Genomic DNA, 26,868 nt, shown 5'->3' with positions numbered 1-26,868 from the left:
GGCTTGACCGAAAAAATTCATCTAATGATCCGTACACATCTTATTCAAGAGTTGAAAGATCATGGAGATGATTATGTTGAAGTATTTGCGGGTGAAGATCGATATAACTACATTTTAAATGGCTTACATCCTCCCGCAAATACAAAAAGTTGTGCACATCTTGTTGATAAGTGGTTGACTTTTCCGGACATGGGACACATTGTTTCTAATTATTACAAAAGGTCGTGTTGACAAATCTTGAAGTTGGAAACTCGGAATCTTTTTTCCCACTAAGAGGGCCACCACCGCCGGGTAATCAAAAACTCCCATCTTGTGCCTTGGGGCAATTCCGAATCATTTCGTGCTTATTTATTTGAAGAATGATTGTCCACTACCTCCATCATCTACGGAGTGGCACAATCACAAGAAAGAAGATGTGGTGACTTGGGAAGATGAGTATTTGGATCAACATGAGTTGTTCCGAAAGCTCATGGCTATTGAAAGTGGAAACAAACCGCCGAAACCACAAAATGAGTCAAACAAACCGGTGCCTATTTTGTTGGACACTCCGGAAAAACCAAAGCAACAATTTGAAGTTATTGCGGAAGATGAGGAAGATTCTATGTCACTTGATCTTCTCCAATCACTTGGTCTTTAATGAGTGATTTTTTGTCTGTGTTAGTCCTTTTTTTTTGGTAGAAATTACACCGACGTATATTTTGGGGTCGAAATTGTAACGCCAATTTTTTTGGCCAATATATAATTAACATTATGTAATTTATATATATATATATATATATATATATATATATATATATATATATATATATGATAATATGACTTTTATGTGGTGAAACTAGTCCAATACTTATTTATTCGTTATTAATGTTTACGCACTTGATTTATTCATCATTACATTTCATTTAATTTTGTTCTAATCTATGATTCTTTTCTTAAAGCTTTTGTAAGTGAGACATGTCTGAGGTTGCACAAATTGAAGGGCATGTTAGGTACTCCGCGTTTAAAAAGACGGTTAAGGTTATGATAACACCGACGAACTCTCTTGATGATTTGAAGACACAACTTAACACTTATTTTGAACATCTTGGTGAAAATCAATATACACGTCACTTGTTTGGTCAAATGCCATGCATAGGCCTAGGAGAAGATAGAGACGAATACACATGAAAAACGGCAAGCTATATGCCTTGGCTTATTCGCGACGATAGCGACGTCGGATTTATGTTTTCGGAATATGGTGGAAGATAATATATTATATATGTATGTTCGTTCCATATGCAATTGCGTTGAATGTAAGTAGGGATTTAATTTAATGATGTGTAATGAATTGTTTAATTATGAACACTTTGTAACGTTTTGATGAATTTCAAACGTTTGTGTAATTTGAACCAAATGTCGGTTTGATTTAATTATGGACAATTGTAAAAGATATTGTATTTTTCTTGTTTATGACCGAGTTTCAATGTTGTATGATTTATATTGCCTTTGGAAATGTTCTGGTTTAATTACAGATAAAAACTGGCCGAAAAATAGTTTGGAAATTCTTTAGAATTATGCAGAACCCACTGTCTGCATAATTGTTTTCCTCGGCAGTTAACTACCAAGAATTTCCTCGGCAGTTAATTGCAGCCGGTTTTTGAATTCTTCGACAGTTAACTGCCGAAGGGGCAAAAACGTAAATTACTTATGTGTCTTAGCCTTATGCAATGTGTCAACAACAATTATCCCTTGTTAAAATATAATTTTTTGAATGACACGATAACATGAATGATGTAAGAATACATTACATTCTTTCTTTTTTAAGTGTAAAAACTAACTAATTATTATTCCTTTCTATAAACAACAAGAACAGATATAATTTGGAAGCGACACGATTGCAGTGGTGATGGCAGCAATAAAGTTTGGTGGCAACATGAGGAACGCACTCCGATCATCAAAGGCGCTTCTTCTCTATCGCTCTTCTCATCTTCTCTCTGCCAATTTTCTCATGCAAATTCCTCTCACTCGCAAGGCACGATCTCTCTCTCTCTGAAATGAAGTTACCCATGTGTTCAATGAATTTTCTGTTTTCTTTCTCTCATCGTAATTTTTATGTTTTTTTTCTTCTTTTTATGTCACTGTCAATATCATATCATTTATATGCAATTCTTCAGATTGTTATTATTATATTAGATTGATAAATGCGACTTTACTATATAACTGTCATCACTTATGAATCACAGGCACCAATACCGGATACGACACGGACACGTTGACACTGATACTGATCTGAGAAAAATGACATAATTCAATGTAATTATAGATGTCGGTGTCGTGTCTGACATGATATGTATCCGTCACTAGGATACGTTTAATCCAAGAAATATATGTGCTTCATGGTACATCACAATCATATTGTACATTTATTTCTTAAACAAAAAATCATGTTGTACATTTATGTGCATTGACGGTGAATTTGACGTAATCACGACTGATGATGTGTTATTGTGATTTCGACGAAAACTACAATTTAAAGTTGTATTAAGAAGAAGAAAAAACTCACCACTAATCCAAAGATGTATATAACAGTAATTTTTTTTAATTATTTTTGTTTGATGGTATTCCTGAATCGTGATTCAAAATGTAAAACTTTTGTTTGTTTCAAGAGTGAGAAGTTTGAATTGGATCTTGCTGATTTTTGTGTTTGGTATTATTATTAGTGTGACTCACTGAACTAATTTGATGTCAAAATTTGAAATTCACTCAATTGATATGTTATATTTATGATCGAAGGACCAAATAAATTTGACTCAAGCTTTGTAGCTCCGACACATGTGATTACATTTAATTAATTCATTTTCTCAAACTATTACCGGCGTCAGCGTGTCAGCATCAGTGCCGTATCCGGTGTCCGTGTCTATGTTAGTGCTTCATAGGACTCAAGTGGTTAATGAGTTCCAGTTAAGACGAACTTTTTGGAGAAAAGACGTCGAATCCTTGTTGTTACAATCCTTGACCAATCTTTACGTACCTCCTGACCGAATTTCGGATGATTAGGGCCCTACTCCTGGGAACCAAAGGGTTAAGACCAAAAAATGACTAAAGAAACAACTTTTCAGTTTTAAAATGAACAACTCAATAATGGCTGCAAGCATTATCAAACCTTTTGTGGTTTCTGCAACCATATTGAGTCTGTAATTGTGAAACACATCGGTTTCATTTGATCATAACTTTCTGCAATGCCAAGGGTTGCCATGTTGGTTGCACTTGTTTCTACAAGAATAAGGATTGCTATGCAACTAAAACGTTGGGACACAACTGTTATACCTTTATAAAACAAAATGAGTGTCTACTCATCATCATTATAACTATTATTCTGGGATGTTCTTGTTATTTCTGAATGAGTTTAGGGTCTTTTTTGAATGACAGATGAGCACGGATGCACATAGTATTGCCTCCCAGCTTAACAATTCTGGGCTGTTGAGAACTCAAGGCCTCATTGGAGGGAAATGGAGGGATGCTTATGATGGAAAAACCATAAAGGTATGCCATAGCCCATAGCTGCTGTTATTTTTGACTCCATTTCTTCTTCAATTTTTTTTTTTTGCAAAGTTTAAAGGTGTGGGGGGTGGCTGTGCTGATTTGCTTTCAATTAGTAATGTTGGTCATAGTCTGTTTGCTGCTGCTTATTCTTCTCTTATTTTATCGCTATAAGTTCCATGGTAGCACTGTCTGTAAGACATAATAATCTTGTATATGCAATGCTATTGTAGGTTTATAATCCTGCAACTGGTGAATCTATAGCAGATGTAGCATGCATGGGTGGAAGGGAAACAAATGATGCAATTTCCTCTGCTTTTGATGCATATAGATGTAAGAAACTTCACATTTTCATGCTATAATATCATGTATTTCAGACTAGAAGCAGAAATAGGAGAGGGTTAAGATATACTATCATAGATGATTTATTGTATATGTTTTTGCGTAAGATACTTCGTATATATTTATCAAATAGCTTAGGTAGGTACTGATTTTTTTTCTTTTTCAATTTATTTATTCATAACATCTGGAGGGAATTTGGTTATGTGTCTGAGATTGTTGTGTTGCGCAATAGAAAGTTCAGTGTAAGAATTGGATAATCTCAGTTCATTCTTTTGTTTTCTTTTCTTATGAGCTTGCAGACCTATCAGGAATAACATCTCTTTCTGTAAGACAAAGCATTAGCTTTGGCTAATTCAAATTAGGTTAAATATTAGACACACTATGCCTTAAAAGATTTACAACTTTGTAAGTGAATAAACGGAGAAGTTATACATATTAGACGCAGTTCACCTCTTTTTTGTATTATTGTTTGTTAGAGTGACCAGCATAAACTGAGAAGTTATACACATTTCAATCAATTTTACACTCATTGGAAAGTATTGCCCTAATTTAATTGGTTTTAGCATGTCAGTTGTACCCTTTCCCGATTCGTTTTTGTTGATGGATTGATGTTCCATTGGTTCTAGAATTACGTTCATACATATGCATCGATTTTACTAGAACAAATGATGAATAACTAAAAAATTCTGCTGTTGGTATCATTTGATTATTCACAATACTATAATAACTAAGATTTCGTCTTTGTGTAGCATGGAGCAAAATCACTGCTTCTGAGCGGAGTAAACTTTTGAGGAAATGGTATGATTGTTGTCTACTCATTTCATGAACAACCTGCTTCGATGGAAATATTTGACTTAGCTGCTGTCGTGTATTTTATCTAAGCCTTTGTGTGTCAGAAAATAACAAAAACATATAAAATAATTAGGGATTCTGTTTGGAAAAGACTGGGGTCATCCCCATTAAATAGTCATTCAGCATCTTTACAAGATTTTTTTTTTCTTCCATAAATGTAACAGATATTTACTGCATATTCACAGGATAGGAAATAAATTCCAAAGATTAGGTCTATATAAAATAATACAGTTGTAACATATAATGAAATAATAGTTATGATAGCCTAAAAGACACGTGATAAATATGAAAGTCTTAAACATATCCGCATGCTGGATTATTACATTAGCATCAGTCCTCAAATTGATTCTAGTTGGTTAACCAGCAGTTAGTTGTCGACAAGAAACTAATGCTGCTTTCTAATCATAGGCTTAGTTAAGATATCAACCACTTAAGGAGAAGTAGAAATGTGAAAAAGAGGAGCTAAGGCTTCTCTAATATAATCTTAGTCCACCTTTGCATGTTTGCCATGTTCACAAAATATAGGATTTGCGGCAACTTGTGTGACTTTGTATTATCAAGCATTAAGAAAAGCAGCTTCTAACGGTAAAAGACTAATTTTCTCTTAATTTATTTCAAGGTTTGATTTGCTAACGGCACACAAAGAAGAGTTAGCACAACTTATAACATTGGAGCAAGGAAAGCCTCTTAAAGAGTCTCTGGGTGAGGTACAAGACGGTTGAATTTATGTTATTTTGTACTTTTCCAGTTATTGTTCCTTTTCTTTGTTTGTTCTTTCTCAAGTTGGATTTATGTTATTAAGTTACTGTTTGCAGATAAGTTATGGTGCTGCCTTTATTGAGTTTGCATCAGAGGAGGCAAAACGTATATATGGGGATATAATTCCTGCACCTCTATCTGATCGGAGGTTATTTGTTTTAAAGCAGGTAAGTTTCAAGGTTTATTTGGCGTCTTAATTTCATATTTCATATGAAGCAATTTCGTGGAGAAACTTTATAGTTATGGTTCATCAATTCTTTCCATTATATTTTTTTTATGGGATGTAAATGGTGCATGGTATTTAGTGTTACAAATCATGTCAAAGCTTTAGTGTTACATTGTTAGGGATTCCACACTGTCGCGAATGTGTGATTAAAAAGGTTAGTTCATGTGTGTAAGATTTGCTTTGGCATTTTGAATGTAGGCTCACTTACTAGTAATTCAATGGAAATCATGGATACCATGGGTGTAAGATTTGTTGTTGAAACATAGCTAATAATTGTAGCCAAAACATGGCACTGTCTGAGTAGTGCTAAGTGTTCTATTTTGAGGTCATGTGTCAAGTAGAGTCCAAGGAGGCATTTTTTCAGCAAATGTAAAGTATATTCTTGTTTTGTTAAAAGAAAATGGGATTAGGTTATAGCGAACTGTAGCTATATATTTGTGTGTCTTGAGTAACTTGTCCTGACTTCCAATAATATAGTCTGTGAATGCTGTAAGAAAGGATGCTTTCAATTGCCTTTTATAATGTATGTTCTAGATGAATTATTTTCTAATATTTAATAATCAATTTCTGTTTCATAAATCCTGACATTTGACTATACAACTCTTTTTTACCTCTCGGTTTTTGTAGCCTGTAGGAGTTGTAGGTGCAATTACACCTTGGAACTTTCCCCTTGCTATGATTACCCGAAAGGTGTGTTTAGATTCAGGTCTTCGCTATCCAAATTATACCCATTTTCACTTGATATTGTTTCAGGAGTAAGTGAATAACAATCATTTCAAAATTTGTCTTTTCTTACATTAGGTTGGTCCAGCCCTGGCATGTGGATGTACAGTGGTCATAAAGCCCTCTGAACTTACGCCTCTGACTGCTTTAGCTGCAGCAGAACTCTCTATTCAAGCTGGAATACCTGCGGTAGTTTCTTAAACCCACTTTTATGACTGTAACAAGTAGTCATTGCATTTTTGGCTTATTGGTACCTATGAAGTATCGATACAAACACAGACACGACACTACACGTAGCTTTCGGTAATAATTTAAGAATACGGAAGTGATTGAATGTGACCATGTGTCAGTTTCGTGTCAGACACGAGACTTGCCTTCAATCAGTAGTGCCAGCGCTACATAATAATTTTCTGTTATGGTGATTGGTAATTTAGCGATTACATTAATTGAAAATATCCATGCAAGCTTAAAAATGTACATCTGAAGCTTGTGAGGATTATATAAAAATTCTAGTGTTCTATGTCTTCATGTCATAACTACATTAGTTATGTGCTTTTATTGCAGTTTCCTTGATTGTATCTTTTACTAACTTTCATACAGTAGTATACTGTAACATTGTCGTCCCATTTCAAATACACAGGTCTTTGTAGTTTATTATTGTAAAATGTGTTTAACGTTCATGGAGCATACATAACATAAATCTGAAGTGGATCTGTAGAAGAGAAATACTAAGTTGGATTCTTAGGATAAGTTTCTACTTTCTTCCACTATATTGCATAAATCTTACTGAAATTTTGAGCCTGAAGTTTATTATTTGATGATGCAGGGTGTTGTGAATGTGGTTATGGGAAATGCTCCTGATATTGGAGACGCTTTAATCGCAAGTCCACAGGTTCTATCACCAATTGAATTAAGAAGCAATTACCCTTTAACTGTAACTGAACATCTAAGAAAGAAATTATCATTTTCTATAGGTAAGAAAGATTACATTCACTGGCTCAACGGCTGTTGGAAAGAAATTGATGGCAGGTTCTGCTGAGACGGTTAAAAAAGTATGATTAGATGTTCTTAATTGTAACCAAATTTAGTGTTTGTTTCCTCATTATTTATTTTGTAGACTTTAATAGTCACCATATATTTCCTAGGTTGAGTTTTTCTCAATGCAGATCTAAAAATCATTATATTCATATGGATTTTTATCCCTTATATATGTGTTTTTTAAAATTCTAGGTATCTCTAGAACTTGGTGGCAATGCTCCATGCATAGTTTTTGATGATGCTGACCTGGATGTTGCAGTGAAAGGAACAGTAAGTTACAAAGAATGACGACACATGTTGACTGTAATGATGTGTTTCTGTAAGCTGTTATTATACATTGGTGTGTGTATTGTAGTGACCCGAATTTTTTATGATAACTCAGTTGTGGATAATTCTCGTATTCTCACTTTTTTGCCTCAATAATTATATGAAAATCATAGAAATGCATCTGATTAATCCAATGCTGGAAAGTGGACGAGGGTAGAATGTAAATCTTTTTTCTGTAAATGAGATGTCTACTTCATGTTTTTCTTCTGCAAGGACGAGTAAATTGCAAAGTTACAAACCCCTAGCAGTTCCTGTAGCAAACCTACCAGAAATGGAAGTTTGTGTCTATGTGTTGGTATCAATGTGAGTGTTAACATTAAACAATCGATATCGGTGTTAGCTTGTTTGCTGGGCTAGGAAGTTACAAATTTTGAAGTGAATGTTCTGGTTCTGCACGGGCTAGTTTCAAATTTAATCGCAGGTGCTGGTTTTGTCAGAGGGGTAAAAGTAGCTAAATATATTAAGCCACTATAAGTACATACCTAGAATAACAGTGAATGTTCTGGGCATATTTGTATATTTTTAATTTTATCTTTGATTTCTACTTCCTAGAATAACAGTGTCAATCAGCCCAATTCTTAAATACATACCTTTTAACTAGTCAAATTTGTGTTGTGTTCTTTTAGACATTATGTATCATCTTCAGTTAGATTTGGCTCGATATAATTGTAAACTGCTGAAGTTTAAGTATATGATTATTATCTTAGCTTCAAATTCTTATCTATCTTGCTGAGTTGAAGTTATAATTGAACTACCTTTTGTTGTTAATTTTCTTTTCTTTCCAATTTGTAGATCTTTTCTCTTGAAAAGTAATCATGATCGATGATTAGTTGTTTTATTAGTCAAATGTTTTGAATTTCAATATAGGGGAATGAATGTGTAGATATGTGGTTGGGACAATTCAGCATGGGATGCTAACAACTCCCTATGATGAATAATGTGATAAAAATTGAATATGGTTTTTTGGTAAAATTGAAAGTTGAGGTGCATGTTGTGAATTTAGGATTCTCTCAGGCCTTCTGCTTTGGTCAACTAGTAATGATGAATTCCTGTGTGTGCAGCTTGCAGCAAAGTTCCGTAATAGCGGACAAACATGTGTTTGTGCAAATAGAATTCTTGTGCAAGAAGGTTAGTTGAAAACAATATCAAACTATCAATTTTACTATTGTAATGCATTTTTCTGATTTGCCACCCCTTAACTCTGTTTGACTGTATTGTGTCGATGATTCCCCAATTTATTAATACTTATCGGAGATTTGAAACTGTGATTGTTGAATAAGAGAGAATAGGTTGTTCTTATATTTACATAATATACTATATGTAGATTATTTAAGTATCAACTGTTATTTTCTAAACTTTTTGCTCTAAGTTCCTTCTCCTAATTGGTGTAAGATGTGGGAATGTGTTGCAACACATACTATCTGGTTCGTATAATGTGCCTTATAATTAACATTACGAAATATTTTCAGGATTCTCGGATAACTTAGTATTTTGTAGCCCCGTATTACCCCAATTTTAATGGTTGGGATTTCAGCAAGTGTTTGCTTATTAATTGTCACTTAATTATGACATGGAATTCAGAATTATTTTGAAAGAATTATTTTTAAAATGCAAACAAGAGAGCAGAAGAAAAGATTAAAGGGAAATTGAACCAACATTCTTATAAGAGATTTTCTTTATTAGTACTGCTAGTGTAGACCTCTTGATTATTTGGATCCTTCTATCTCACACTAATTCATAGTCCATTTAGACACATTATTTGTTTCAGTCTTTAAAACATTTGCATTTTTTTATTTGACCAATTCCTGTGAAGGTATATATGACAAATTTGCCAATGCATTGCTTGATGCTGTTCAGAGTATGAAAGTTGGAGATGGTTTTAGTGAAGGTGTATCTCAGGTAGGTATCTTTTTAAATTAATAATCCATATTTCCTTTATGCCAACAATGAAAATTTCCAAATTGCATCTCCATTTTTCTCACTCAGTGGGTGATTTTCACAAATTAATATATGATAATTCCTTTCTTATACTCCTGTAGAAATCTTTTTTTATTGTCCCTATTTTTTTTTAGAGTTATCTCTCAAATTTGATAGAAATATGTGCGAGCTAAAGCTTTATGAGACCATCACGTAACCCTATTTTATATTAATCTCTAAACAGGGCCCTCTGATCAATGAAGCTGCTGTAAAAAAGGTTCGTGTTTCTGTTAGTATTTGATTTTCTATATGCACCGTTACAGGGATTTTCCTCCAACTCATGGATACTTCAATGCCTCTTGGTTTGCTTATGATTTTCCTTACAGGTGGAATCCTTGATTCATGATGCTACATCAAAGGTTTGCCATCTTTTCTATTCTACCAGTCTGATTCTCCATTTCATCCTCCCAGACTTATATGGCATCTTGATCTCTCAAAGTCTATACGACGAAGCTAAGAGTTGAATATACAAATTTAAATTTACACCATCAATCTGAGATCCCCTTCTAGATCACTATTGTTTATTAGTAGTGCACTTATGTATCCATACAAAATGTTTAATCCCTGCAAAAGGGAAATTCTAGGTTTCGTCAGCGTTTTTGTGATGATTTTTTTCTACTCTAGTTATACTTGAACAACACCTTAGTTATCGCACCAGGCAAGGTTGGTTACATTGCCAATGTGTTTTTAATGATTTCTCCCCAATCTTTCTTTGTTCTTCTATACCTGGAATGTATACTTGAGCAGAAAAATATAAATTTAATTAAACTGGTTTTTTGTTTGCTCAAATGTACATATACGGTATACCATTAATTTTCTCTTTAGAGACTATAGAAAGATGGATAAGCAAATCAAATAAAAAAGGTAATAGTTCTGATGATTCAATTGCTTTTATTTGAAGGGGGCAAAAGTTATTCTTGGGGGTAAAAGACATAGCCTTGGGTCAACTTTTTATGAACCAACAGTCATCACTGATGTCGACAACGAGATGGATATATCAAGGTAAAGCTTTTAAGATGTTATCTAGTATTTCTGGCTTGTATCTTACGTTATGCTTTTCAGTTTTGACCAGCAACTTTCACATGATATTTTATTTAATTTCTAGACTAACTGATGTTGACATAACGTCCATACCTAACAGCTTGGGTAATATCCGGACTTCTAATATGGAAGCTTTTGCTACACATTTGATATTTTGAGCCCCTTGCATTATATTAGTGAATTTAAACCTGCAACTTCTTAGATAGTCTACCGTAAAAAAATAAAAATAAATCCTTCTTAGATAGTCAGCAATAATATTAACATGATTGGTATTGAAGAATTACAGGTTAATAATAGATATGCACAAACTTACGAACATTGTTTCCTGTGTTTTCTTGATTTAATTGTACTAAATGGAAAAGTTGGTCATAACATTACAGTTAAGGCCATTCTCAATCAGATTATTAGAATAGTGTACTGGTAATGGTAGATACTGTTGAAAAATTAGAAAGAGATAGAAGGTTCTGTAACAGAATGAAAGAGAGACACGGAGATGGAGATACTGTAAAATGGCTGTAGGATGAAACGAATACGTGTCAATATCAGTTGTTCCAAACTAGACACTTGAGAAATATTAACAGCATATTCATTACTATAATTCTTGTATTCCTCATTTTGACTTGGTGGTTGGATTGAAGGAGTTAAGGAGTGCAATAAAGAGGATTGGACCCTTGCCCCCAACATAATACTTACTATAAAAACATTAACCATTAAAAACAATTGATTTATGAATTGTGGTTTCTTTGACTGTGGTAATTGATAAAAATGTCACTTTTACTGTGTTTTATGATGATAAACTTGTTGTAACTGGGACATAGATATTTTTTTTGTGTATATGCACAAGGTTAGCCTCTACAAAGTACAAACAACAATTGAGTTAGGTAGAAGTAGAACTGTGCAACGCTCTTATGCAAACTTACGCTTTTAAATCAATTCAGCTTTGCAGTGGTGTGATGTAGATGTACAATGCCTGTATTATACATTACTGAAATATTGACATTTTTTTTTTCTCATTGCATTGAATTAATCAGCTGGAACCTTATTGCTAATTTTTTGCGGACTGTTTCTGTTGATTCACATATTTGTGATACTCTAGACAGGAAGCATTTGGACCTGTCGCACCCCTTTTGAGATTCAAAACTGAAGAGGATGCTATCAGAATTGCTAACGATACTAATGCAGGTAGTTCTTGCAGCTCTATTTGCTAATTTGGTTCTTTGTGTAGCCAGGAAGACAAGTTATTTTTCTTCCCTAATCTTATCAACTTTGGCATATCTGATCTTTCTTGGTTTAATGTTTTCCACATATTTATAACCATGGAACAATACTGGTAAATACGAAGGCTTGGGTTCATACGTATTTACAAACAGTATTCCACGATCATGGCGTGTGGCTGAGGCTCTTGAATATGGACTTGTGGGTGTTAATGAAGGAGTAATTTCAACAGAGGTGAATCTCATTCCTTATCAAATGAGATTAAGCAGAAATGGGATATTTTGTCGGTGGATTTATTATCTGTGTGTGATGATGTAGGTGGCTCCATTTGGTGGAGTTAAACAGTCTGGCCTCGGAAGAGAAGGTTCCAAATATGGGATGGATGAATATTTGGAGGTAAGAACAAATTTAAAGTGTTCATTGCTCTAGTTTCCCCCATTATTTGTGATTTTTTTAAAAGTAAATTCTTCAATTTCTGACATAATTAAAATCTATCCTCATCACTTTTTCAGATTAAGTATGTCTGTATGGGAAACATGAACAAAGATTGAAGTATGAGTTCATGTATGAGGTGATGCTAAGTTTATAAAGTACTCAGCTGCTGATTAAATGTGTTTGGATGGTTGGAAGTGCGAGGGGTTACCTTCTGTTTATCAATTGCAGCAGATGCATGCAGGACCAAGGGAGACTTGCATCATTGCAGGGGACACCTAAATAAATTGAGTAAAGTAGCATTTTAGTTTCTCAATTTTGTAAAATAAAAATGGAGAATGCTGACTAGTGCCCCAAGGGTATTTGGTTAAGCATTCAAAATAAGTAAGTTTTTATGAAAGAGTTGTGTAATCATTACTTGATCAAAAATAATATTTTATATTTCCAAGACAAAACTTCTATCAGGAGATTCCACCCAATAAAAATAGTCCCTTGATTGAAAACATCCATCAAAATCAATGAATGACTTATTTGACAATGAAAATACTATGGTAAAGTTATTGTGCTACAACATTGAACCTTAAAAATTAGGGTCTTGCTATTTTTAAGTAGAATAAGTTATATATTGAATACACCATTTCCAAGATAAAATTTCTCTTTTAAACTTCTTAACAAGGGTACTTGTTAGTATTTTCCTAAAAATTACTCCCTCCGTCCCAAATTGTATGACGTTTTGGGCATTTCACACATATTAAGAAATGTAATTAATACTGTGTGGGAAAGAGATATTATGAGTTGTTTTACAAAATTATCCTTAATAAATGATATAGGAAAGATAAATGAATGAATTGAAAGAAGAAAGAGTAATAAATAGTTAATGATATAATAGGAAAAGTAACATTAATGTTTCATTGGTATTGTAAAGTGACATACAATTTGGGACAAATATTTTTTTTAAAATGATATACAATTTGGGACGGAGGGAGTATTATGCTAAAATGGAAAGCAAAAAGGACCAAATCCACTCAAATTCTTTAATTAAAGGTTTACATTATCTTTTATTTTTAAAATAAAGGACTAAATCCACTCAAATTCTTTCATTAAATGTTTACATTATCTTTTAATTTTAAAATAAATTTTGTATTTAAAAAGGAAATTCACTTATGTTAATGAAATGACTACCAACTTCAATCTATTGACACAATTTAGAAAAGTCATTATGGGAGATGGGGCCTGTTTGGATAAACAACTTTTTTAAACTTATAGCACAAGCACTTATCATGATAAGCGCATATGCATAAGCTTGTGTAAGCTATTTGTTTTAGAAAAGGTAAAATAAAGTTTAATTATTTTTGTATATATTATATGCTGTCTTTTTAGGCTATATTGGAGAACTTGTGAAATAAGCCGCAAAAAGCCCGTGAAAATTGTCATAAGCGGTTTTCTTAGATAGTCTCACAAAACTTACGCCAGTAGATAAGCTCTAATAAGTAAGTCAATCCGAACAGGCCCATCATCTTATAGATATACATGTCGATCCTCCCCGGGATATGCACTCTTTTTGTGTAATAACATTTGCAGGCTTACAAACAGATTTAGCTCGATTTTCCCTGGTTCATTTTTTTCCTTTCATTTCCTTAGACCACAATTCCCTATGGTTGAATTTAACTTCAGTTTTTACATTTAAGTCCCGTTTGGATTGACTTATTTTGAGCTTATGTGGGCTTATCTACACCCATAAGCCTTTTTAAAGGTGTTTGGGTAAATAAATAAAAATAGCTTATCATAGTTTCATAAACTGCTTATGCCATATTTTAATAAGCCTAAATTTTCAGCTTACCCTAGCTTAACAAGGAGCATATGAATTTATGTAACCTCCTTCGATTCTTTCTGGATCCACTTTTTCAAAACATATATTTTAATTATAATTTTTTTTGAAGGAATATTTTAATTATAATGTTAGTTATCTTTGGTGGTGCATGAGTAACAAAATTGCTATATACTTATCTTACTAAAGTAACACGCGTAACTAGGATTTTTATTATTTTTTTTAAGAAGATTTTTATTATTTTTTTTTGTTACGTAACAAAATGAAACTGAATAAAAAAACAAATTTAACTTGTCTTTTTTTGTAACAAACTGCACACTAATAAAAAAACATGAGCGCTCCGAATTCTTCGGTAGGGTTTACGTTCGCCGCACATCGTATGGACACTGAAGTCAAAGAGAAGTCGCCGGACAACGCCGCGACAGACAACCATGTTCATGCAGCTGTTGCAGTTTCAGAAGATATCCTTCAGGGATATTTTGACAGAAGGTCAGCAAAAGACTCCTGCCAAGGAGAAAGTGAATTTGGTTGAGAAGGGATTGGTGAAGATCACGTACGAGGGGGGGAACAGGCTACTCCCCAAAGTTCACCTCGAGGACAGCTATTTCAGGGACCTGTGTAATCCTTGGAAAGAAGCTTTGGTGGTGAAACTACTGGGAAAAATTGTGGGGTATCAGAGTTTGAAGGACCGATTGACGAGGCTTTGGAAGCTTCAGGGAAAATTTGAGATCATGGATGTGGACCAAGGGTTCTATATGGTGAAGTGCGACATGCTAAGTGATCGAGAAAAGATCGTGACAGAGGGGCCGTGGATGGTGTTTGATCACTATCTTGCCGTTACGCAATGGTCTCCCGAGTTTGCTGCTCCAACGGCTAAAGTGGAAAAGACAATGGTCTAGATTCGGTTCCCCGGGCTTAACCTCCTTTACTACGATGAGAGTTTTCTATTAGCACTTGCAGCTACGGTGGGCGTACCAGTGAAGGTAGACAGGAATACTTTGAATGTTGAACGCGGAAGATTTGCTCGAATATGCGTTGAGATTGACCTAACTCAACCAGTCATTGGAAAGGTGTGGGTTAACGGCCATTGGTATAAGGTGCAATATGAGGGTTTGCATATCATTTGTTCGTCATGCGGTTGTTATGGACATTATACTAGGAACTGTGTGCAGGGAGTGCAATTGGGTCAACTCAATCAACAACCAACGATGTCTACGATACAACCATCACCGACTAGCATGAACAAACCTACAAAGGAGGTGATGCAGACTAGAGTTGAGGTTGGGGATCACCCGACAACGGAAGAGGAAGGAGATGCGAACACCATGGAGAACCAAAAAGAGGCTTTGAGTAATAACAGGGAAAAGGAAGATGCCACGATGGAAATGCATGGGGATTGGCTGGTGGTTACAAGAAAGAAGCGTAATGGTGGGACCCATAACATTGGAGGTAAAAGAGGACAAGTGGCAGATATGAGGAATAAGGGAAAGACCCCCGCTAAGGACGTTAACTATGAACAACATGTTCAGGGGACTATGGTGAATGGGAATACTAAAAAGTGGGTTAAGGCTAAGAAGAGAAGATTTGAAATCTGGACCAAGTATGATTAAAAATGTGGGGAGTCCATCTAAAGCTACTCAACAATCTAATGGACTCACTAAAAAATCCCTGAATAAAACATCAGACTTGATGCACGCTCAACAAGGGCGTGTAAAAGAACCGATTGAAGGGTTAAGAGGGATTGATAATAGTCCTACTATAACCGCTAAGTTTGCTCTGGGGACTAAGCAGGCACGGAGCAAAGAGGATAATGGAATTCTCTTGAATCTGTCACAGCAGAGAAAGGACCATGAGGTATTGAGTTCAGACGATGAAGAGCTAGCGACGGTGCTTGAAACTCCTTCCAATGGGGAGGAGGAAATGCATGATACGTGCTAACAGGAGGGACCATGGAGCCTACATCCCTTATTTAATTGTTTTTTTTATGATGTTAGGCTTTAAGGATGTTACAGTGCTCTCTTGGAACATTTTGGGGGGCACTTAATAAAACTGCTCAAAGACATTTGAAGGAACTTATTCAAAAATACCACCCATCCTTCTTAATTGTCATGGAAACTCATGGGTTTTATAGTAGGACTACTAACTTTTGGAACAAGGTTGGATATTCAAAGGTGGAGATAGTAGAAGCTCGCGGCCAGGCTGGGGGATATGGATGTTGCAACAAGATGGGAGTAATGTGAAAACTGAGATAGTGGACATCTACATGGATACAATTACGGTGAAACTTTCTTTCGGTGGGGACTATTGGTTTCTCACAGGTATCTATGCTAGTCCAATTTATTCTCAAAGACAGGAACAATGGCACTACTTAAGAACTCTTCAGTCTGATCTAAATGGTCTGTGGTTCCTTTTTGGGGAATTTAATGAAATCATACATCCTAGTGAACAGAGGGGAGGCCATTTCAATCAGACTCGGGCTGATTTACTGTTGCGAACAATGGATGATTGTAATTTATTGGATGTCGCTACAACCGGTGGTAAATTTACTTGGGCTCGTAATTGTGCTGGGCAAAGGAGAGTTGCGAAGAGACTTGATAGAGGTGTGGCTAATCTGAATTGGCGCCTAGCTTTTCCTGAAGCATATGTTGAGATTCTTTGCAAATTCCATTCGGACCACAATTCTTTGTTACTACGTACTGCGTGTCGCACTCCTACGATAGGTCCGAGGCAATTCAGATTTGAGGCAGCTTGGATTACTCATCTTGACAATCAAAATATTGTTCAACAAGCTTGGGATGCTAAACGACCTTGCCCAATAGCGGCTTTAACTCAGGTTCGAGATGACTCAATTACTTTTAATGCTGGCGTTTTTGGGAGTATAAGGAAACGAAAGGCAATATTGGAGAAGCGATTAAAGGGTGTTCAATTATCTCTTGAAAGAGTAGATTCTGCGAGGATGGTCTATTTGGAGCAAGAGTTGCGCCTTGAATATGATAGAATTCTTTGTCAGGAAGAACTTCACTGGTACCAACGGTCTAGAGAGCAGTGGATTCAGCTGGGGGACAAGAACACAAAGTTTTTTCATGCACAATCTATTATTCGAAGGAAGCGCAACAAAATTCATGGCCTTCAACTCCCTAATGGAATTTGGTGTACGAATGATGTTACTTTGAGAGAGGAAGCTCGAAGTTACTTCCAACAATTATTTTGTAGTAACTCTCCGCCAATTACTAGTAACACTCTTACCGAAAATATTGACATCCCGCAGTTGTCACGGGAGGCGACATATTGTCTTCTTGAACCAGTGACGAGAATAGAAGTAACCAAGGCCCTCAATCAAATGCATGCGCATGCGTATAAGGCACCTGGACCGGATGGATTTCAAGGTATATTTTTTAAACAGTACTGGCATATAGTGGGTGATGATGTTACGAGACTAGTTGCAAATGCATTTACTACAGACAATTTTGATCCAGTGATTGCTGAAACTCTCATTGTTTTAATCCCTAAGGTGGACTGTCCCAAAAATTTCAAGGAGTTTCGTCCAATAAGTTTGTGTAATACTATATAGAAGCTTATAACAAAAGTGTTGGTGAATAGGTTACGACCGTTTTTAGATGAAATCATTGGTCCTTATCAAAGTAGTTTCTTACCTGGACGACGAACAAGCGATAATGCACTTATTCTGCAGGAAGTGATTCATTCTATGAGAAAATCCAAGAAAAAGAAAGGGGATGTTGTGTATAAGATTGACTTAGAAAAAGCCTATGATCATATCAACTGGGCTTTTTTACGGGAGTGTCTCCATAAGTTTGGTTTTCCGGCTATTACCGTTAACTTGATTATGTATTGTGTCACGACTTCCCATCTTTACATTATTTGGAATGGTCAACGTCAGCCGGCTTTTTCTCCAAATCGAGGTCTTCGGTAAGGGGACCCCCTCTCCCCATATTTATTTGTTATCTGCATGGAGCATTTATCTCATGCTATTTTGCAGGCAGTGGAGCAGCGTCGTTGGAAACCCATGTGTATACATCAAAATGGGCCCTCTCTATCACACCTCTTTTTTGCGGATGATGTTCTGCTATTTACGAAAACGACTGCGTCTCAAGCTTCCCTGGTCGATGGTATTTTAACGAATTTTGCTCAAAGGTCTGGATTGAAGGTGAATGCTTTGAAATCAAGGGCGTATTTTTCCGCTAACACTAGGCGAAGCAAGATTTCAACCATGGAAGCAATTACAGGTATACGGTGCACAACATCCTTGGAGAAGTATCTCGGTTTCCCTATGATTCATGGGCGTTTAGTTAAAAGTGATTATGATTTTCTGGTTGAGAAAATACAACATAGACTCGCTTCTTGGAAGAATAGATTGTTGAATAAGGCAGGCAGATTAGCGATGGTTCAATCTGTCCTAACATCCATCCCCACTTACTATATGCAGGTTTCATGGCTGCCCTCCTCTATCTGTGAGCAAATCGACAAAATGTCTCAAAACTTTCTTTGGCAAGGTAACGCAGAGAGGGGAATCCATTTGGTGGGGTGGGACAAAATTACTAAGCCTCGGAAGGATGGTGGTTTGGGTATTCGGAAGGCTAGAGAATCGAACACATCTATGTTGGGTAAGTTGGTTTGGGATGTTCACAGTAAAGCAGATAAATTATGGGTTCAATTGGTGCGACATAAATATGTGGGGGACAAGTTCTTCCTTGACATGCCAAAAGTTCAAGGTTCCCCGGTGTGGAATTCACTTATGAAAGCCAAATCAGCTCTCCGGGATGGTTTTGAGTTTCGTCTAGGTGATGGCTCTTCTCCCTTTTGGTTTGTTCCATGGACGAAGTTTGGAAAATTATTTGATATGGTATTGTACGTTGATATCCATGATTTACATTTGAAAGTGGTAGATGTTTACCAAGGGGGGCGCTGGCAGCTGGAAAAATTATATACTATTATGCCAAACCACGTTGTGAATGATATTAAATCTCTGTCTGTGAATTTAAATTCTAGCATAGTTGATAACTTCACCTGGAAGGGCATAATGGCAGGCTTGTATAGTGTAAAAGCAGGGTACCAATGGCTAACTAGTCATGTCAATTCGAATGTAATGCTGGCTATTGCAGGGTCTTGGAAGTGGATTTGGCGGGTTGCTGCACCAGAGAAGATAAAGTTCCTCTCTTGGAATGCTTGCCACCAGTCTCTCCCCATGAGAGGTATGCTTCAGCACCGCGGTATGCTTCATTCTGCCTCTTGTCCAAGGTGTCCTATGGAAAATGAGAATATTATGCATTGTTTCCGGGACTGCGTTTTTGCCAGGCAGTTATGGTTGTCTCTTGGATTTGATAACATCAATTTTTTTTATGGAGCAGTCGGTTTCAGCTTGGTTACGTCGGGGTAGTGAAAGTGATAACAAAAGTTTGTTCATGTCAGCCTACTGGTGGATTTGGCGAGCACGCAATTTGTTATGTATGAAGGATGAACACATTACTATCTATCAGCTAAAGATGGAGGTGTATAAGCTCTCAGCTCTCATTCATAAGATGTTTACTGTTACTGTTCCAACAAATGAAATTGGACGGTGGACTTCTTGGCATCCGGTGGAAAGCTCGGCTACGGTACTTAACGTTGATGGTAGCAGCTTCGGTAACCCAGGCATCTCTGGCTTTGGAGGAGTTTTACGAAGACATGATGGGTCGTGGATATATGGCTTTGGAGGAAACATTGGTTTTTCATCCATTCTTCAGGCTGAGTTGCTGGCTCTTTATCATGGTTTGCGAGTTGCGTGGGATCAGGGGCATAGGCATCTTGTTTGTTACTCCGACTCCACGTTGGCCATTCAACTGGTTAACACAACGGTGAATCCTTGGCACCTTTTTGCACCCATTATCAGCAATATAAAGGACCTGATGGCTCGCGATTGGCATTTACAACTGAGTCATACGTGGCGGGAGGCGAATGCCACAGCTGATTTCATGGCGAAGATGGGCGCGAACTGTAACGAAGCTTGGCAGGAGTTTGCAGAACCACCTGATGGTATCTTGCCTCTGCTGCAGGATGATGCACTTCGAGTTCAGTTCGCTCGGCAATAGAAGCTGTTTAACTACCCTGTAGCTGTTTTTTCTTCTTCTGGTTTTTTCTTTTCTTTTCTGTTTTCTGTTTTACCTTGTATCACCAAAAAACAATCTGCACACTAATATATATATATATATATATATATATATATATATATATATATATATATATATATATATATATAGGGTTAATAGGTCTTTACCCCCCTGTAATATAGGTCATTTCCGGTTTTCCCCCCTGTAAAATATTTTTTTTGATTCACCCCCCTGTAATTTTTGTTTTGTTTTGATTTACCCCCATAATAGGCCAAACAAAAACAAATTTTATTTTATTTTTCAGAATTTTTCGTTTTTGTTTGGCCTATAAGGGGGGTAAATCAAAACAAAAAAATAAATTACAGGGGGTAAATCAAAAAAAATATTTTACAGGGGGGAAAACCGGAAATGACCTATATTACAGGGGGTAAAGACCTATTAACCCGTATATATATATATATATATATATATATATATATATATATATATATATATATATATATATATATATTATAATATTCTTTTTTTACGCCTTGATTAATTTTATCAAAAAAAATCTTGATAATTGTGGTTCAATTCTTTGATTTTTTTGTTAAAAATATTTAAAATTTTGATAATTACTTATGTAATGTCACATCTAAACACTTCAATTTATGTAAGTACTTTTTAGTGTACATATCCAAACATAAATAGCTTATTAAGTATAAGAGCTTATGATATAAGCCCTAATGTTATAAGCACTAATGCTATAAGCATCTATATAAGCTGTTTATCCAAACGTAGCCTTAATTAGTTTACATTTTGTCAATAGAGAGATTAGAGTCAAATGTGGAGATCAAACAATGAATTTATAGTAAGAAAACATTATAAATTCGTGAGAGAATGATGATTATTGAAATCCGTTGTTTGATCTGCATTTGTATCAACTTTTCAATACAATCTTATTTTCTAGTTTGTGTTTTTTTCCCTCTCTCTTCTATATCTTCTAGTATCAACTTTTGTAAATTGCTTATTCCACCACATTTACTAGTAAACTATTTTTTTTTTTTTTTGAGAGAATAGTAAACTAATTATTGTTTCTACTTTCTTTGTTTAATTGATTTTGCTAAAATATTGACTAATTCAGGTGATGTATTTGTGCACGCTTTAAGGAAAACATTATCCCTACGGTACTTATATTAATCAATGTGTTTTTATTAACACACAAATCGTTTTCGTTTTCTTTGACCATAAATGAAGCATAAGGTTTTAAAATAAATGAATAAAAGTTTAAGAAGAACCCCTCAACAAAACCAAAAAAAAAAAAAAAAACAGTTGAAGAAGATGACCAAGCATGAAGATCATCTTAACCGTTAATCTCTTGGATGATTTTTATGAGTGGTTACACACAAGTATGAGAGAATAAGAAGTGTATTCAATTGTTAACTACCTAACTGATCCTAATGCATTAGTCTGAATTATTCTCAACATCTTCCAATAATTCAAACCATTGCTTCTTCAACAATGTTACTCACAATCCAACTCTTAATTTGTCAATCTTGTAAGCCTTTACTAGCCTTTGAGAAAATGTAATCACCTTGAGCTTCAGTTGGACATTGTATCACCTTCAATTTCCTCAGTTACTTGATCACGAAGAAAGTGGAATCTAGTTTCCGGCATCGAAAATCGAATTCATAACTAAGTTAATACCTGATTTGTGATCAATATGCAGTTGCAAAGATTTATGCACTTCAATTTTCATGTCCTTCAAGAGTGGGTCTATCCACAAAGCTTAACATGCTGCATTTTATGTTTTCAACCTCACAAGATGACAAAGCTACTTCATGTTGCTTCTTTGAGCACCAGTTTACGTTTGAGTATCCCATCAGCATATTGTTCCAAAATATGTCTTAGGAAACAACAATCTGTAAGCAGTGGCGGAGCCAGGATTATTATAAAGTCTGGGCAAATAAAAATTGCAACACATTTATAGGGGTTTATATAAGAAATTGGAAGCAAATAATCAAAAAATTCAATGAAATTGCCCAATTTATAAGGGTTTATATAAGATATTCAGGAGAATTTACATAAGAAATTGCAAAAAAATTGGGCAAGTGCCCGGGCTCGCCGGGCCTTAGAACCGCCCACGTCTGTAAGCCAATGTGCCTTTGATGTACCTCATGATCCTTTGTATACAATCAAAATATATTTACTAGGATCACTCATGTATTGTTTCACCATGCATATTGCATAGTTGATGCGAGGTCTACTATTGCACGAGTATTAGTGAGCCAACGATAAGTGTCAAATTACTGTTATTTTTCATAGTACTTATTGACTTCTTCTACAAGTAATTCAATACAAAACCTCTTCAATTATATATATAAATATTCTTAATATCGTAGAACTATGCCAAGAAGCTATTACGTCTATTTTCCACACCTTTTTGCAGGATTTGGACACAACTACATCAATACGGAACAAAGCAATGCAAATGTACTCATTAGAAACCAAGTCGGAGCATCAATATTGAGTGAAGTGAGAACGAGCCAAAATAAAGAGTTCCAGAGAGAAAAGCCAAAGACGGTTCACTAGACAAGAATTGGTCCTCTAAACGAACTAAAGTGAAATTTGATAAATGTATCATAATGTTGCACTTTTTTTTTTTAAAAGTAAAACAGCAATGTTGCACTCATACAATGTCATATGCTAATTACAATCAATTTTAACTAACCACCGAGTTTGGTAACGCAAGCTTGTGACATAAGTAGGGTTGTAGAGGCATTAAGATGTTGAGAGGTCTTTGATGTGTGCCAAAAAAAAAATATCAATTTTAACTAACTATGTGTATGAAACAAATTTTTTTTTTTTTGAGGGTAAGTATATGAAACAATTGTTAACCGATTTGAATTATTCTCAACAAATAACACTTTGATCACGCACTTATTATTCATCTACCACACTTTTGTATCTGTATAGATATCATGTGCACTCCTAATCCAAAACAATACATAAAAAAAAAAAAAAAAATTCAGAAAATTCATCTAAAAATACAAGCTGTTGTGTGACAAATGTAGGATCTGATTCTACCATGTTCTTTTGCCAAAATAAAAATATACCATGTTATTAATTAGCTTATATAAAAGCAAAATAAAATAGATGATACCTTTTTTGCCAACTGGCCATGATGGGTTCAGCTGGACTATTCGACAAGGTTTGTCCTCTACTTGGTTTAATCATTGTGTAAGACATGCTTGTGTTGTGACATCTGTTTCTAGGCATGTTCCTTAGTTTCTGCTCATTATACTGTTTGTTTTTCACTTTTTTTTAATAAGTTTTTGACTTTTCCATCACATATCAAAAAACATTTGAGCGCGTTTTGTTTCATGTGATGATTATTTAACTTCAAACCGTGGTGGATATGTGTGTGAAACTCCTATGATATTGGAAACTTCCACTCCTTCTCAATACGTGTAGTATATATATTAAATATGCCTTTATAATAATTTTTTTTGTTAATTCTCCGATTTTCATATAAAAAGCGTTTTGGTAATCTGAAGTTCAATCATGACGTAAAATGATAAAATTTTTACATAAAAAATAAATTAAGATTCTTTCAAACGATTAGTTCTTGATAAAGCTCATTAACCAGTTATTTTCAATGTGTCTGTATATAAAAAAATATTTTTATAATTTAAACAAACAGAAGAATCATAGTTTATTTAAAAAAAAAAAATCTCTAATCAAACTCAAAAAATGAATTTTGTAAGAATATTAAACAAACGGACCCTTATAACAACCAAATGATTGATTTTTCATGGGATAAGTTTGTCTACATATAGTATCAATAATAATCTATAATATATAATTATAAATCTCGTAACCATAATAACATTGTTGTACCTAAGTATTTTTTTTTTTAAGGAAAAATATCTTGTACCTAGGTATTGTTGTGATTAATATATGTTATAGATTTTATAAATAGTAATTATTTATTGAAAAATATTAATTTTTGTTTGAAATAAACCAGCTCAATTCCAAGACAAAATTTTCATTTTGGATTTCTTAACTTATGTTTTTTTATCAAAAATTTTGCGAGGGAAATTTTGTGAGGGAAAACGTGAAATCCCTCTCTAATTCCGTCACTAAATTTTGCGACCATGGAATTTGTGAGGAATTTCATTTTTTCCGTCACTAATTTCCCTCACTAATTTTGCTTTTTCTAGTAGTATAGAGAGGCTTAAAAGATGGATGGAGCGAATCGACCTTGTCTTTTTATTTTTATTTTTATTTTTTATACGCAAGGTAATGCTAATTAAAGTGCCTTAAGATATATGTTAGTATTTTTCATAACATAGTTATCTATGAAATAGTAAACTAGAAAAATTAGGCTTAAATGCACTTTTGACTCTTTTAGTATATATAGTAAAATATTTGTCAGTGGTACTCTTTTTGCACTCCTTGTGCATGATATATCATCGTTGTTATATGGAAATCTCATTTTGATTTGTTAAAAAAAGTAGGCTTAAATGCACTTTTGACCTCCTATGTTTGCAACCGTAGCAATTTTGGTCCCCTAACAAAAAAAATGCAATTTTGACCCTCTAAGTTTGCCATGTTTAGGGAAATATGCTTTTTTGGTCCTTATCTTTACAAAATAGTTGCGATTATGACCCATTTTTTGATACACGTGACGGCTTCTCAACATAGTTGGCAAAATTAAAGGTTCAAAATTGCATTGTTTTTGTTAGGGAGGAAAAATTGCTACGGTTGGCAAACATAGGGAACCAAAATGCGTTTAAGTAAAAAAAAAAAAAAATATATATAGTAAAATGTTACTCATGCTTTGTTTTGCTTAGTCAACATTGGCAGCTAGATCTACAAGTTTAATATATTTAAGATGCAACGTGAGTTATTTCATAACATAAATAATGAACAACAACAACCACAGAAATAATTGAAAGAGAGAGACGTGTAAATTTCACAGATATGCTTTTAGGTTTAGGAAGGGTGGGACAAGCTACCTTTGTCAACGAGATATTTCTTATCGTATGGGAAAACAAACTTTGATCTACACGTTTATCATTCATTATTATACTATATATAGTTGATTATGGACCAAAGCATAAGATATAAAATTAGCAAAGGTTGGTATTATTTTGTTCATCAAACATATTTATAATGCTCAAACAAAATAAAGTTAAGTATAACGATTGATGATTTGCTCAAAAAAAAAAAAAAAGATCGGTGATTATTATAGTATATATTTGTCACTACATTATCCTATCTGGTCTTTTTTTTAGTTGACAAGTTATCCTATCTGTCAGTAGAAAATCCGTAACAATTTTATTGGCTTCGAAAAGGTAAATTCTATGGTACATCTAATATTTTGAGTGTACCGGTACACCAAACATTAAATTAATAATTAAATTGATTGTTTTTTGAAGAAAAAATAATTATTTTCTATCATTGACAATTATAATAATTAAATCTTATTTACCAAAAGCGTCGATGAAATAAAATTTACTTTTTTTAAATTTTTATTGCTCATAATGAAGAATATTAATTATTTTTTATGAAAAAATGTTAAAAATTTAATATAACTCATATAAACAATGAAATGATGTTTTTTTTCTCATGAAATGGTGTTTTCTAAAATATAAATAATGACAAATAACAACTTATTTCATAAAATGATCATTAATTTATAAATTTATGAAACAGAGTATCGGTACACCTCAATTTGTGAGGTGTACCGTAGAAGCTCCCTTTCAAAAATGTGCTTAAAAGATTTAAAAACTTTCTTATATAAGACATATATTTAAGGACGAGGCTAAGAAGGTGGACCAAACATGGGTCACGCTCCATCAAACATTTTAAAATTTTTGTATACTAGTACGTTTATTTATTTTTTTACAGGAAAAATTTATTGCATTTTATTTAAAATAATAGTAGAGATATAAGATGAAATCTTAATATAAATATGAAAATTATCATGACACAAAACCACTTTGGTATGTATTATTACAATATTTTTTGTATTTTTTTTTTTGTGAACTTTATATGATGTTGTATAATAAGCTTTTTTTTTTATTCAATGCGCCCTTAAGTTAGTCTTACCAATATGTAATGCAATACTCTCATCTCTGCTACACTTACTTTATGTTCGTGTTGGTTCTTTACTGTCGAACACACTGTCTGGTACTATATCGCCGATCTTACAACTGTCTAATAAAATTTGCCCTTCAACTTTAGCGGTGCTTTCGTATCACACAATATACATGAGGCACTCCTCCGTTTCAACCACTCAGCTTGGATTCAATGGTATACATCTACTTCTTTTTATCCATCATTTTGTACTACAGATCCAAAATATATAAATTGTGTACCTTGTGATATGATCTCCAACTTTCACCTCTAAGCTAGAAACACTTCACCTTGGTAAAAAAAAAACACTTCGCATCTTGCTAAAATCACATTTCATATATTATTTCTTGTTTATACTC

General features: G+C 34.3%; 2 protein-coding genes across 2 annotated transcripts; both read left to right on the top strand.

Moving 5' to 3' along the window:
- Positions 1-1,804: 1,804 nt before the first annotated feature.
- LOC25486986 (succinate-semialdehyde dehydrogenase, mitochondrial) lies at positions 1,805-12,956 on the top strand. Its single transcript, XM_024776746.2, has 20 exons — positions 1,805-2,011; positions 3,409-3,522; positions 3,753-3,852; positions 4,611-4,659; positions 5,333-5,420; positions 5,529-5,639; positions 6,326-6,388; positions 6,500-6,610; positions 7,248-7,313; positions 7,396-7,473; positions 7,652-7,729; positions 8,848-8,914; positions 9,600-9,685; positions 9,948-9,980; positions 10,090-10,122; positions 10,665-10,765; positions 11,901-11,986; positions 12,147-12,253; positions 12,338-12,415; positions 12,532-12,956. Exons 1-20 carry the CDS (start codon positions 1,886-1,888, stop codon positions 12,568-12,570), a joined length of 1,614 nt encoding a protein of 537 aa, XP_024632514.1. The 5' UTR covers positions 1,805-1,885; the 3' UTR covers positions 12,571-12,956.
- Positions 12,957-16,491: 3,535 nt separating this feature from the next.
- LOC112419417 (uncharacterized) lies at positions 16,492-19,674 on the top strand. The gene is made up of 2 exons (XM_024777071.2): positions 16,492-17,790; positions 18,277-19,674. Exons 1-2 carry the CDS (start codon positions 16,492-16,494, stop codon positions 19,672-19,674), a joined length of 2,697 nt encoding a protein of 898 aa, XP_024632839.2.
- The last annotated feature ends 7,194 nt before the right edge of the window (positions 19,675-26,868 follow it).

The sequence above is a fragment of the Medicago truncatula genome, chromosome 2 (assembly GCF_003473485.1).
Source record: "Medicago truncatula cultivar Jemalong A17 chromosome 2, MtrunA17r5.0-ANR, whole genome shotgun sequence".
In the NCBI taxonomy this organism is placed as follows: domain Eukaryota; kingdom Viridiplantae; phylum Streptophyta; class Magnoliopsida; order Fabales; family Fabaceae; genus Medicago; species Medicago truncatula.
The sequence above is the reverse complement of the archived record's forward strand: the minus strand, read 5'-3'. Positions and strand labels throughout refer to the sequence as shown.

What these genes read in the sequence shown, in the direction of transcription:
- LOC25486986 (XM_024776746.2), top strand. Translation starts at nt 1,886, where the DNA reads ATGGCAGCAATAAAGTTTGGTGGCAACATGAGGAACGCACTCCGATCA. An exon ending in TTCATGATGCTACATCAAAG is followed by an intron (nt 10,123 to 10,664) that starts GTTTGCCATCTT and finishes TTTTATTTGAAG; the next exon opens with GGGGCAAAAGTTATTCTTGG. An exon ending in AACGAGATGGATATATCAAG is followed by an intron (nt 10,766 to 11,900) that starts GTAAAGCTTTTA and finishes GTGATACTCTAG; the next exon opens with ACAGGAAGCATTTGGACCTG.
- LOC112419417 (XM_024777071.2), top strand. Translation starts at nt 16,492, where the DNA reads ATGTTGCAACAAGATGGGAGTAATGTGAAAACTGAGATAGTGGACATC. An exon ending in TCATTGTTTTAATCCCTAAG is followed by an intron (nt 17,791 to 18,276) that starts GTGGACTGTCCC and finishes GCTATTTTGCAG; the next exon opens with GCAGTGGAGCAGCGTCGTTG.